Consider the following 15,000-nt stretch of genomic DNA (forward strand, 5'->3'; position numbering starts at 1 on the left):
ACTTAAATTCGGCTGACTCTGCGACAGACATATATGTCTGTATCAATATCTGGAGAAGGCTCTGATGTGCTCTCAATCGGTTCATCTACATCTCAACTACCGGACTTCATGAACGACTTCACAATTCCTGTCCTCGTATCCCACAGATCTCCTCAACGCTATCAATCTCAGCAACCTCACTTACTCACAATGTTCGGCACCATCACAGATCGTGGTGGCAGAAGGGCTCTGGAATTGCCAATCTGCTGTCCAGAAGGCTGACGTCATCTCAACACTGGCATCCCTCCACTGCCTCCACTTCCTGGCTCTAACAGAAACATGGATCACCCATGAGAACTCGGCGACTCCGGCTGCCCTGTCCTCTGCCTTTTCATTTACCCATTCTCCGAGGAAACTCCGCAGGGGTGGTGGGACAGGTTTACTAATGTCTCACGAGTGGCATTTCACTCCACTTTCCTTCTCTACTCTTTCCATCTCCTCTTCTGAATTTCATGCCATTACAGTGTCTTTCCCTACCAAACCTCTTATCATTGTCATCTACCGCCCTCCAGGTTCCCTAGATCACTTCATTGATGAGCTCAACATCCTCCTGAATCAATTCCCCATTGAAGGAAATTCACTCATTCTCCTTGGAGACTTCAAACTTCCATCAGTCAAGCTGCATTCCTCCTGCATACGTCCGCTGTTGACAGCATTCAACCTCAACCTCAACCACTCTCCTCCGACTCACAAAGCGGGCAATGTTCTGGACCTGATCTTCACCCGTACCACCACAACACTGGACATCACAGTCACCCCCCTCCACCTCTCGGACCATCACTTTCTATCCTTCTCTCTCTCCCTTCCTTCTCTTTCCATCTAGTCCTCCCCAACGTGTTCCTCCCCCTTTCATCGCAATCTGCACTCCATAACTCCCTCTTCCCTTACTTCTACTATTTTGTCCACCCTTCCTCACCCTGACTCTCTGTCTTCTCTCTCTTTGGATACAGTTACTAATTATTGCATTTCTACACTCTCCTCATCAATGAATCTTCTGTGCCCTCTCTCCTCTAGACCCGCTAAGTCCTCCCCACCTGCCCCCTGGCTAATAGAAACACTTGGCTGCCACAGGAAAGAACTAAGGACTGCAGACAGGCAGTGGAGGAAATCTCACGTAGATTCAGACCTCAGCTCATACAAGTCTCTCCTTTCCAAGTTCTCACTGCAAGTAACATCCGCAAAGTGATCCCACTACAGAAGAAAACTCGAATCATCTTCATCAGCTCGTCACTATTTTTTCTTCTCTCCATAATCCTCCCCCTCCTTCCTCATCTCTTACTCCGGATGATTTTATCACCTTCTTTGAGGAGAAGGTTGCAGCAATCCACCAGTCCTTTTCCTCTGTTCCCACTCCTCCAACCAACGTGCATTCCCCAACATCCAACTCTCTGACTTCTTTTTCTCCTCTCATCTGAGATGAAATTCTTCATCTCCCGACTTCCATCAATCCAACTACATGTCCGCTGGATCCGATTCCTTCCACTCTGTTCCAGACAATCGCAAGAGATCTACTTCCTTTCATCTCTGTCATAATCAACAAATCCTTATCTTCTGGATACGTGCCAACTGCATTCAAAACTGCCAGGGTGGTAACAATCCTCAAGAAGGCCACACTCAATGACTCCAATGTTACCAACTACAGACCAGTATCACTTCTCTCTTTCCTCTCAAAAGCCCTCGAATAAACAGTTTATAATTAGTTGTCTCTTTTCCTCACCCAGAACCAGTTGCATGATCCCAATCAGTCTGGCTACAAACCGGCACGTTCTATAGAAACAGCCCTCATAGCAGTGACGGAGAAACTTCATGCTGCTAAAGCTGCCAAACTGTCATCTGTTTTTATTCTTCTAGACCTTTTAGCAGCCTTTGACACAGTGAACCACAACATTCTTCTCTCTGTTCTCTCCAGGCTTTGGTGTGACTGGCTCTGCTTGGAGATGGTTTCAGTCCTATCTGGAGGGACGTTTCTATCAGGTGACATGGAGAGGATCCACATCCAAACCATGTACACTCTCCACTGGTGTTCCACAAGGCTCAGTATTAGGCCCCCTTCTCTTTTCTTTGTATACTCGTTCTCTTGGTGATGTAATATCTTCTCATGGTTTCTCCTACCACTGCTATGCCGATGACACTCAATTATTTCTTTCCTTTCCATCCTCTGACACGCAGGTCTCCAGACGTATCTCAGCATGCTTGACTGACATCGCATCATGGATGACAGCCCACCACTTGAAGCTCAACCCCAGTAAAACCGAGCTTCTGTTCATCCCAGGTACTCCTAACCATTACCATGACCTCACAGTTTCCTTCGAGAACTCCTTGGTATCACCATCCAAAGCTGCCCGTAGCCTGGGCATAAATTTGGACAACCAGTTGTCGTTCTCAACTCATGTTTCTATTCTAATCCGATCTTGCAGATTCCTCCTTGGTAACATATGAAGGATTCGGCCCTTTCTCTCGCAGGGTGCTTGTGCAGTCACTGGTCATCTCAGTGCTAGACTACTGCAACTCGCTACTTGCTGGTCTTCCTGTAAGAGCCATCATACCTCTACAACTTGTCCAGAATGCAGCAGCACAACTGGTCTTCAATCTTCCGAAGTTCACACTTGTTATTCCACTGATGGCTCCCTTCATTGGCTCCCAGTAGCTGCACGCATCAGATTTAAAACCTTGATGCTTGCCTACAAAGTCAAAAATGGACCAGCCCCTTCATACATGAGGTCAATGGTCAAAGCCCAATCCGTACCTTGATTACTTCAAACCTCAAGTATGGCTTGGCTTGAAATACCTTGCTTCAGGTCTCATGGATGACAAGCATCGAGACTATTTTCTGTTCTGGCTCCAAGATGGTGGAATGAACTCCCATTTACTGTCCAGACAGCAGAGTCCCTTGCAGTCTTCAAACGCAGACTGAAGACCCATCTATTTTCAGAATATTTAAAGGACAACTGACTCTGCTCCCATATTGACTGACTAATTTAGTATCTATTGTAGGGTATTGTTTGTGTTGTTTAACAAACTCTAGCACTTATTGTTTATTGCAATTATCATTGTTTAAGTTAGACCTTATGTATTTTGTACTTCTAGGTATCAGCATTGATCCCTGTATTCCCTGTATACAGTATTCTAGTTCATTGGTATGTTGGACTCTAACCTACTGTACTGTACTCGGATATATTCTATGAGTAAATGACAAAGCACTTTTGTAAGTTGCTCTGGATAAGAGCGTCTGCTAAATGCTGTACATGTAAATGTAAATGTAAACCACATGGGTGAATCCTTGACATGTCATGGTAACAGACTGGCCTGCATTATTGTAGACACATTTACAACTGCTGACAGAATATTCATCCAACATGCAGGCAGCACAAAATACAAATACCCAGCTATGATCACAAACATTTGTACTTGTTTGTTAGATTTTATTTGTTAGGTCGAATCGCATGCATACTGCATTATCGATACCGCGAAAGCCGATACTGCACCAAGGGTTAAGGAACTACATATCGCATTATCGATACCGCGAAAGCCGATACTGCACCAAGCATTGACGAGCGCTATATATCGCGCCACCCTCAGCTTCGTGCAGATGAGTGTGGGAAGAGAGCGAAGCCGAGTACCTTCTCTCTTCATGCCCATGGCCAGGCACTTCTGGTAGCGGCAGTACTGGCAGCGGTTGCGCTGGCGCTTGTCGATGGGACAATCTTTGTTGTCCCGGCAGGTGTAGGTCAGGTCCTTGCGCACGGTGCGCTTGAAGAAGCCTTTGCAGCCCTCGCAGCTGTACACGCCGTAGTGTTTACCTGCAAACACCACTCGTCCTTTCAAACACTCCTCTCAGCCGGGGGCCTCTTTAATTGGAGCGATGCGATCAATAATTCAGTACCGGCAAAGTCTCACATCTGTTATTGTTGCATTACAAGTGGCGGTGGAACCCAAAAGCGGGCAAGTGTGGAAGAATAGTGCAACGAAGTTTGTATACCTCTGCCTCCAGTTGTGACTAATATAGGTACTGGGTCTGCTTATGAATATTATGACCATAATATTGTTATAAAAATGTTGGTATGTGTGTGTGTGCGTGTGTGTGTGCGTGTGTGTGTCTGGGGGGTGGGGGGTGGGGGTGCATCGGGTGTATCACCTGAGGACCGGTCTCCACAGATGGTGCAGATGTGTTTGGTGAGAGACAGTGAGGTTCCCATGGGTTGAGCGGGAACCTTCAGCACCCCATTCAGACCCAGAGGAGGCTTAATGTCTTCTGGGCTGCTGACTGAAGTCATGGGGGAGCTTAGCTGCAACACACAGACACACACACACACACACACACACGCGCACACACACACACACACACACACACACACACACACACACACACACACACACACAGTGGTTTAGGAACAAATGCAGTAACGGCAAACCCATTGCTCAGAAAATACACATTAGAATCCCTTGTTGGCTCTGACCACAATTTTAAGAAATAACTGACAGAAACATTCTGCTTATGTTTGTGAACGTCTCAAACACTATGATTATGTTTTTTGGCAATGATCTCTGATATATGTGATAACTGACAGCATATTAGTGCATATAAATTTCTACATACAGCTTCAGAAAGATTTTATTCAACTTTCCTTCTAAATACAGGACTTCAAGTGAACCCAAGCCTGTCTGCAGAGCATACAGTTTCTCCAGCTTCTCTTATTTCTACTGATTCACGCAGATAAAAGCCTAGAGAGCATCGTGAGCGTACGCAGTGTAGAAAGAGAGAGGGAGGAGTCGCAGGGGCCATGGCGCTTTCCATCATTTAAATATGTCTCCCACATGAAGTTGCCTGCTGAAACAGACTGCAGTCTTCGCACACCATGCATCTCCAATTGCCCAAAAGAGAAGCCAAGCATGCAGAGCAATGAGAGATAAAGCCATGCGGGCACCTGGGAGCAGAGATGCCCGAGACGCCCACAGCAAATGGACGGGCAAGGAAAGGGAAAATCTCCTTGTTTCTCTATCATGTATTTCCGAGTATGATATTGTTGCAAGAGACCCTTTTTTTTTCTGAACCCAGAAACAAAGAATATGAGATTCTCTTGAAATCTTGTTCAGTTATTTGTTCTCCAATGCACATGTTACTTTTTAAAAGAAACTAAAAGCATGCCAGGAACATGAGACAGCTTCATGCTATGTTAGTTCACTATGTCTTTGTTACAAACAATCCTTATTTACACTCTCTGCCACTCTTTCAGACTGTCATGCTTTCATTTTCTGTCAATCACTTACTCAATCGCTCCTTCATTGTAGGACGGCTCAACAAGTCATTGAGATGAGGTCAGCATAGCTCAATTCAGGATCTCTTCAAACGCAGACTGAAGACCCATCCATCCGTGGAATAATTAAATGACCACTGACCCTGCTCCTATGTTGACTATCTGAAACTAGTACTTATTGTAGGGTATTGTTTATTACACTGATGTTGACTAACAAACTCTAGTACTTATTGTTTATTACACATCACTGTTTAAGATAGAGCTTATGTATTTTGTACTTTTAGGCATCAGCACTGATCCCTGTATTTCTACAGTATTCTAGTTCATTGGTATATTGGACACTAACCTACTCTACTGGCTAGGATGTATTCTATGAGGTAATGACAAAGCACTTTTGTAAGTTGCTTTGAATAAGACTGTCTGCTAAATGCTGTAAATGTAAATGTAAAGCTCATACAGCAGATATCAAACCCTTCCCAACACAGCTGAATGCAAATGCAGTTGAGCTTGTAGTATCGCAGTGTTGTGTGTGTTGGGCTATTTATGTATGTCCATTGAAAATAAATTAAAAATAACTACAGTAACTCAATGACCCTTAAGGCAATGAACTACAGTGAAATATTTCTCTTGTTAAATGCATGAACCTACACACACACAAACAGCCCTACCTGTTTGTCTGTCCCACTTCTATTCTAACACAGACATTTTCCCTTGCTCTGTCCTCTGATGATTACAATCCATTGGCACACACACTCAGACAGACACATGCATACATGTACACACAGACACACACACACACATGCACACCCACTCCCAAGCACACATGTTACATCCACTCAGTCTATTTTGAGTAAACCTGAAACTCAATCTGCATTCGGGTGCTCTCTGTGCCAATGACAGGGGACAGTTAGACTGCACTATTAGATAGAGGCCATGAGGAAATATTGAAGGGTTTGAACCTGAATTATTGCTGTCCTCCAACTCCCCCCTCAAGAGACAAACTATAGACAACCATAAGCAAGCAGTAGAGAAGCTGTAATAGCCTCCATACAGACAAAGATGATCAACATCAGTATGCAACAGCATAAAAACAGAAGAAGAAACCTTTCCAAAGAACCTGGCAAACATTTCCGTCACTGATACTGCTTAAAACAACCAGTCATGCGTGTCCATGTCTCCTATTTCTCTTCTATTTCTCTCCTATTTCTCCAAATGTATTACTTTAGAAAAACAGCCAATTGAAATCAGCTAACATCTTCAGCTACTGCAAGGAGGTGAAGATGGACTGAATCCAAAGCTCTGAAGTTCTTAGCTCTGCATCTTACACGGTGCCCCTTCAAAGAGGTCAATGGAAGCATTAGTTTAGGAACAGAATATCTGAACCTAGAACAGCTTTGTGTGGGTGCAGAGCTAAACAACTGATGTGAGGTAGAGCCAGATGTAAGAGGCTCCCATTTATTTTACATGTACAAATCCACTTTGTTCACTGTTTGATATGAATCTCCCTCTTTTAGAGGGAACTAGGCTATATAATTAAGCATACTACATGCAAAATGTGCACATTTTATATACATAACATACTGCATGTCAAAATGTAATCCAAATATCTCTTTGAAAATTATATAAACATTTATCTTTCCTCAGAGATGAATAATAAATAACATTTACAGCATATGCATTAGGCATATAGCCTTATACGTTTGATGTTTTCTCATTGTTCAGAATTCCTGAGTGAGAAAAAGCTGATAATACTTTTCTCATACAAACACTACCTCAAATCAGCGTTCAAAATTGTATGTGTGCAATATGATCCCCAGAAAAGACTTAAGTGCCCAAGAAATTCCTTGCACTGTAGAAACCAAACATGTGTTTCAGCTATATACAGGATATAGAGAGTGTGTGTGTATGTTTGAGTGCGTGGGATTATAAGTGTGTGCATGTGGGAGTTGAGGGAATGAGGGAAAGTGTATGTATGGGTGTACGTTTGAGTGCATGATTATACTAGTGTGGGCATGTGGGAGTTGAGTGTGTGCATGTGGACACGTGTGTAAGTAGGCTGCGCCTAGCTGGGTGTTAAAGAGTTTCATTCGGACACACACCACATGGCTGAGCTGTAGAAATTAACAGGCCGCTCGTTTCCCGTACACTCGGACTCTGGCCGCTCCTCTGCTAAGCTCTCTCGGCATGCCGATAAAGCCAACAGCATCCATATGACGCACTATGGGCACAGGTGACAGCAGCCTGTCCCAGATCAAGCACTCTGAAGGCACTAATGCGGATGAAAGGAGACACCTGCGTCTCTGCTCACCCCCCCCCCCCCATCTTTCACACTAATTATTACATCCAAAATGGCAATATTGAGGGATGTAATATGCAAACTCCCTGCAAAGTGGCCAATTTAGAGTTCCTTGAGTGGAAACTTGTATAGTGAGAGGAAGAAAGAAAAAAAGCCCCATACGTTTTCATGCTAGCCTAAACTTGTTGGAGCTGTGTTCAGAGGCGGCACCCAGCGCTAATGGCTTAGGGGTATTTCCCTATCACCCATGGGAGGGTTCCTCTTAATGAGGGAAAATGTTTCTGACAAAGTCTTTTATGATAACCATGCAATAAGCGCATTATATGGATTACCTTGCTGAGTGAAATTCAATACAACAGTGGTTCAGCTTTTCAGTTCACATCTGGTACCAGTGTACTGATAATATTTCACTTATATCTCATGCTGGAGAGCATGTTGTAGATTGCTGAGCTGTAATGTGATACAAGCCCTACAGGTCTGTATCGTTTGTTCCCAAAAATGGCACACACGCACGTGTGACACTAAAGTCCAATTCAAAACAAAAGTCAAATGCAACCTCTCACAATCGAGGCAGAAAGAAAGGTGAATATTCTTAATGGTAGTTGAGAGAGACTATGACACAAACACAGAGAGACTATGAAACACGAGAAATTACAGACTGCCAGTTCACCTGAAGCCATTTGGCCGGTTGTGTATAGAGAATCTCACCATTTCACAAAATCTAAGCAAGCTGTTAGGCATGACTTATTCATTCTGCTGTTGGCACAACACTGCCACTCAGAACGACTTTTCTATTCTCTCCAGGAGTCTCTCAGGTAAATCTGCACACAGTTACTATTCACGGTCTATACATTTGGCTACAGACTACACAATGTAAATGTTTCCTGGAAACTTAACAAAGGCCATAATAACAGTATTAAAGGTGGAATTACATCATTTGGAAGCTTCAATATTTCACATACGATGCATCATAAAAATGCTTCAAAAATATTCAAATCCTTCTGACAGAAATCCAATAAAGCCACAAACCTTTTACGAGCTCTAGCATTTTCCACAGCTGAAATATGACACAAGAGCTGTAAAGCACATAATAAACCATCATTCTGGACCAATGGGATTCTAAAAGCTCTGTCTGCAGAGGACAAACATCAAAAAGAAATACACACCAAACCAGATGTCACAGAGCAAACTGCAAAATATAGAGGTTCTTTGAGTTTTTGGGGCACATGTGAATGTGTGTACATGAACATTAACTGAATTGTGCTTTGCCTGGCCATTTTCTTGGGTTACATCAGTGTTGCAACACAAAGATGGCAGGGAGGTATCAGTGGAGGGTTCACTTAGCCCAGGTTCAAGCAGGCAAAATCAATGAACACAATGTAAATATACTGTGTTGATATTCCAATTCCCTTCTCAGAGGTGTGTACTGGAGCTTGTGGAGTATCACTTTCCCCAGACTGTTTAAGCAGACATGATGTATTTCCATTAAAGTGGAAGCACACTCAGTTGAATATGTCATTAAACCCAACTGCCTAGAGCCCCCAGCTAACCAGATAGTACTATTCAGTTATCCTCCTCTGCGACACAGCGCTGCACATACAGAACGTCTGTGTGCCTGTTTCTGTCAGATGTGATAAAAGTGATATACAACATTCTTTTGAACGCTGTTTCACTATATGTAGTGTATAAAGCATAGCAGAGTGCGGTGTCACGCCATTCACTAACTAGATCACCTGCACTCAACACTGTGACATGGTATATGTGTGCTGTACCGGGGGAGGCAGTAATATACCATCGCTGACGCAAAGCCACAGCGTTGCCACAAACTTTCGCAGGCATTAGGACCTTACCTGTGGGCTGAGGCTGGGCCCGAAGGCCGTGCCGGTGGAGGAGGGCCCGGTCATGGAGTGGTGGCCCAGGGGCGAGCTGATCACCGGGAAGGGTGAGGCCATGCCGTTGATGGGTGAGTGGAGCTGACCTGGGGTGGAGCCCACGGAGGAAGGGGTGAGCAGGGCTGGGTGGAGCGGGTGGGGGCCCATGGTCCGGTGACCCGTCGGGGAGCTGAGAGGAGAGGAGGACAGCTGGCCTGATGAGTCTGAGGGGAAGGGGCGGGGAAAAGAGAGAGAAAGAAACGAGACAGAGAGATGAGAGAGAGAGGGAGTGAGGGAGAGAGGATGAGAGTGAAGGAAAGAGAGAAAGTGTTATGGGACAAGTTAGGAGCAAGAAATTATTTTTAATATAGTACCCTATTGCTCAGTGAATAGCACTGGACTGTTGTGCATAGGTGCTTTACTCATAACAAGATTAAATAAGTTCACTCAGTGTGTGCAAAAGTTGAATTAAAAAAAAAATTACTTTCAGGGTATGATCACTGAGAGTATCACGTGTGTATGAAAGGATGCCTGCATGTGTCTGTGTGTCTTTGTATGTTTTCCACTACACATTCAAAGTCAAATACCTCCCATTAAAACTCATTAAGATTAGTTTTAATTCTGAGAGAGAGAAGGATAATTTATTATATCTTTCAATATCATTATTACTATATTATATCCTTCCATAGCCAGGTTAGTAAAATGTTCATTTTAATAAAAGCCTTTGAAGCGCATCCTAAAGAGTGGAGACAAGCAGGCAAAATGGATGTTTATGGTCAATAAAAAAATTAAATAAAACATTTGTTTAATAAAAATTAAGCAGTATCTAAAGTTTTGCTGGTTCCATTCTGCCAACACACCTTATGTTGTGTTGTGTGCTTGTTATGAGTTAAGAGAAGACTGGGCAATATGTAAAGGGTGATAATAAAATGTATTTTATGAAAGAATAAATGTTGCTCATATATGTCAGAGCCTTTATGTTATTCATGAGGTTTGTCTTTATATACTGGTAGCATGTCATGGTAACCCATGGTAATGACTCTCTCTTTTGAGTTCCCAGCTAAAAATGTTTGTGAACCTCTGGATTATGCTATAACAGTGCCGTAGCGTCTGTGCGGAAGCAGATCCAGGAAATGACATGAACACTGCTTTATTAAGCTCAGACAACAACCAGGCAAAATATAACTGAAACTAAGACAGAAAATGTGGTGGGGAGGTTATTAATTAAAATACACACCACAGTGCCAGTAATAAAATACAACCACACCAACTAGTCAAAGGAGAGATGTCTAAACTAAATAAGCCATACACAAAATCCACTAATAAAATAGAACATTTTAAAACTAATTTACAGTCTGCAGGGAGGTGCACGGCATCTGACATTTTCGCTCATTGTGAACAAAGAAAAGGAAGTGAATATGGAAAACACTTTAACTCTACCTCTACACCACCGAAGCAACGTATAGCACAAACAATCCATTTGAAGGATGAAGGTCAATGTCCAGATGGTATAGCTTCATAATAGGTTCTCCTCCCCTTATTGTTTCATTGTTTCAAACATGGCAGGAAAAGCACTGGCGTGTACTGTGTAATGTATCATTGCACTATTCAAGTGAGTAATCTAACCTGGTTGAGAAAACTCCAAAACTACACACTGCAAATAACACTGCCCATTAACCATAATAATATCCACAATGTTTTTGTGTATAGCTTCTTTGTGTGGCCTCTAATTAACAGATCTCCCTGTACGGTAACTGGATACGCTAATAACAACACAGTATATAAGGAGATGTGAAGTATCAAGCGCGGCTATAGTCAGCACAGCTCGTTACTGTATACATTAGTAATGTGATTCTGGCCCTCTGCCCAGAGCTGCTGCTGCCAGACAGTCTTACAGCCTTTTTGTGAGAAAGTGTCTGTGCACAAAAGGATGTTTGAGAATCACACCATGCACCAAACACACACACACACACACACACACAGACTCGCACACATACATACAGCGCAATGTTTCAAGAGTTTGGTTACAGGCTGCACAGTTGCAAACTGTGCATGGGACCACCTCCACCTCATCCACAGATGGCCATCACAGTGCGCCGGAATACCTAGAGAGGTCATTTGCCTGCATGCACTCCATATAAAAAGAACAAACTTCCTTCAAGTGCTACTTTCTATCCTCTCAAATATATCGAGGACTTAGGCAAGTAAAAATGAGTTGTGAGAGCCATGCTACATGCCTTACCTGACAACCTGGACCAGCAAACAATTAAGGTTTGGATAGAAAAACCACTGTGGACCTCAATAGGCCTTCTCTATCAGTAGTACTCGTTGCTATATTGTCACCTATCAGGCTTTTAAATACTGGCTGTTCTAATTACTTGACACTATAAATAACAACTCTTTCTAACCTGGAGATTCTCACTGCCAGTTTATGAAATGATTTCCTTAGAGAAAATGCTGTAAAAACAACACAATCTAAACCCAACCGCTTTATAAATATGAGAAGTGAAATGTTTACCTCATCACCTACAAACACCTACTGGAATATAAACAGAGGATAAACATCACTACACCAATACACATGAGAATGTTTCTCCACTCTGCACATAAAGTCCACTGCTGCTTTAAATTGTCAGTATGAGCTAATATGCTAGTCAGCGGACAGAGAGGCTGTCGACTAGAGGTCAGAGGTAGCCGAGTCAGTGTGGATGCGTGAACAGAAAGTTAAAAACAAGCAGACAGGGTCTTTCCACACCTGAATGAACCTCGATGAACTGCAAGGGATGTAAATTACATGAGATTTTTATCTAAATTTACATAATAACATCAGATTTGTAGGTACAAGTGCATATTGCCTATGCTCTAATGTGCTCTAATTTAGCACATGATGGATTCTGAGTTGGAGCCCACTGAGGTAATGCAGACGGAAAACACCTCAGTCCTGCAGAGCATAGCTTTTTTCTTGTTTTCTAGATCCACTCTGCAGTTTGTACTTGGAAATAATCAATGACAGGTGACTGTAGTGTATTCCTAGTGTAATGTACAGCATAGTGCAAAGTGCATATCATCATTATTGCACATTTTCCACCTTGACGGAATCTGAAGTTGCTACACAGTCGACGGCATTGCTACTGCCCAGTATTATATTGTTCTTGTTCTTGTTATGTTCTCACTTGACATGACACCTTATACTGGAATCTTAGCACCTGGATACTCATTCAGCACTGACATCGTTCTTGACATGTTCCCCCCGTCAAAGACTTTTACTACCTCGTCTTATACTTCCACATGCATTCATATATATATATGAAGTTATATATGTTTCTCATCGAATTTCACTGTACTTGTACAATGTCAATAAAGGCTAATATATTCTATTCTATTCTAATAGGCAAATCAAGGCCTCTTGAGACCTTGAGCAAATGATAAATGACAATATAGCACCTCATTCTTGAAGCGAGTGCAGAAAAGAGTTAATTTTCACAGAAACCATTTTTTAATTTTAAAAGAAGAGATGAGAAATTCTGACAGGCACATGCATGCATGAGCAGTGTCACACACATCTTAGGCAGCGCTTCCATATGTGCTGGAGATGCCTCTTTATACACAACGCTCATGCTCACACACTTTACAGACAAAATTCCAGAGTTTCTACCATCCTACCCACTGAGATCTAATTACGTTGTATATTAGGTCATGAGGCAGCTTCTACTCCCACCTTGGCCAAGTGCTTCCACACACACACACCACCAGCACACACACAGGCTGGCAGCACACACACATGCTGGCACACACACACACACACACCCTGGCAGTGCACACACACCGGCAACACGCTGCATGTGAAGACTTTTGCCAGTTTAATAGCCCAGAAGTAAGCATTCTCATAGTGTAGCATAAAGGCATGTAACAGTGAAACTATTACAATATGCATTATGCACTAATGGAAGTTTGGGTGATGAATGCCTGAAACTTAGGGGGCCATCTGGTACAAAGCAGAAGCCACTCCCAATTACAGCCCAAGTTCTCCAAGTATCTCACCTCCCCTGTCCATAATCACACCTGATACCAACAGCCATCGGCAAAAAGTGTGGGCTGCACTCGCCTAAGTAGATTTGGTATAGAATTCTCCCTGCAAGGACATCTCCAACAGTGATGTGCACAGAATTTTACTTCAACTGTTTCATACTTGGGCTCAAAAAGAAACCACATGCTGAGATAATTGCTTCTTGTCACATGCAGGAATTTGCCTTTGGGCACTGTGATAAGGTATAAAAGAGTTCATGCCCACCTTCACAAAAAAACAGCACTCAACATCTTTTCAGTCTGTCTTTACTCATCCCTGAATGGAACCTTCATGTAAAATCTGATTCCCTTCAAAGGGACAGTGTTTGAGCAGTTGTCCTCTGCCTCACTGTAGATCAGACCAGGATGTCAAGTCAAAAGTCAAAAGACTCTTATCTATTCAGCTTTAATATCTGCGTGGACATCACTTACACAATGGCTGTCTGCAAATGATATCACTGGAGATAACCCTGATAATCCTTTGCTAATAAATTGGAGAAACATTTTCATTGCAAAGGAATGCTTCTTTCCCTCTTCATGTGCTGAACACAACAGCAGTCTCATTTGTGTCTTTGGTCTGGAATCACAGGCAGTCTCTAATGCATCTGAAAAATTAATGACTCTCTTTCCGCCCATGGGTTTTCTTTGGAAATGTATGCCAGAGTACTACAGTGTTTAATTTGGGAAGAATTACTTTAACAAAAATGAATTCATTGACAGAAAACCTATACTGCAGCAACATATAGCTGACTATTCAAATTAAATCTGTTATGGTGGATCATGCCTCTGTGATTAGCTACAGAGTAGCTGTCATAGGTTTTATCAGCAGTGACTTTGCAGGACAACATTGTAGCACCTGTGCAAACCCGCCTTCGAGCCCTGCAAGGGTACTGAGGCTAGACTAAGACCAGATGCAAGTGCTTACATGACCAGTTCAGCAGGACCTATCATCAGGCACCTGTTACGCTGGGCTCTCTTCTTCAGCAGGCAGTCAGTCACATATGTTCAGGGTAATTCAGCAGATTGATTTATTTTTGCACTAGGCCACACGCAGCTGGCTATGTTACCATGCCGTAAAGGTGTTCATCAGGGGCGTTCCTCAAACGTCTCACAACGTGTGGTGAGCAGTACGGTGTATTAGCTTTAGTACGTGTATTAGTACGGAAAGATGGCTGTAATGTTTTTGAAGAATTAGATTCTAGAATAGTAACTACCTGTCTGAATGCAAGGTGTAAAAGGCAGTGGTAAAAACTGTAAAACATCTCAAGCATCTCCTAGATCAATGTGACAGTGTTAATCAGATATGTAGGTCTCTACCACAGAGAGACAGTGCTTTCACTAAACAAGACACCTGTTTGCACTGGGCCGTGTTATCTGACACGATGTTTGTGCTTGCGTGCTGAGAGATGGACTGATAGTGACAGACTCGGGGGAGGAAAACACACAGCTGCGGCACCTGCTCGACTGCTGCTAG

General features: G+C 43.0%; 1 protein-coding gene across 3 annotated transcripts in view; it reads right to left on the reverse strand.

Moving 5' to 3' along the window:
* rxrab (retinoid x receptor, alpha b) overlaps positions 1–15,000 on the reverse strand; it is a 38,679-nt gene that overhangs the window by 9,564 nt on the left and 14,115 nt on the right. For 2 of the 3 annotated variants that reach the window (XM_027003108.3, XM_027003107.3), the window contains 3 exons: positions 9,441–9,685; positions 4,175–4,325; positions 3,660–3,839 (listed from right to left, as the gene is read on the reverse strand). In XM_027003108.3, the coding sequence (XP_026858909.3) occupies positions 3,660–3,839; positions 4,175–4,325; positions 9,441–9,685 (576 nt within the window). Of the gene's footprint in view, positions 1–3,659; positions 3,840–4,174; positions 4,326–5,307; positions 5,394–5,962; positions 6,357–9,440; positions 9,686–15,000 lie in introns of those variants that run through there. The other variant, XM_027003110.3, reaches the window with a different exon arrangement.

The sequence above is a fragment of the Electrophorus electricus genome, chromosome 5 (assembly GCF_041902795.1).
Source record: "Electrophorus electricus isolate QZ-2024a chromosome 5, ASM4190279v1, whole genome shotgun sequence".
Classification (NCBI taxonomy): Eukaryota; Metazoa; Chordata; class Actinopteri; order Gymnotiformes; family Gymnotidae; genus Electrophorus; species Electrophorus electricus.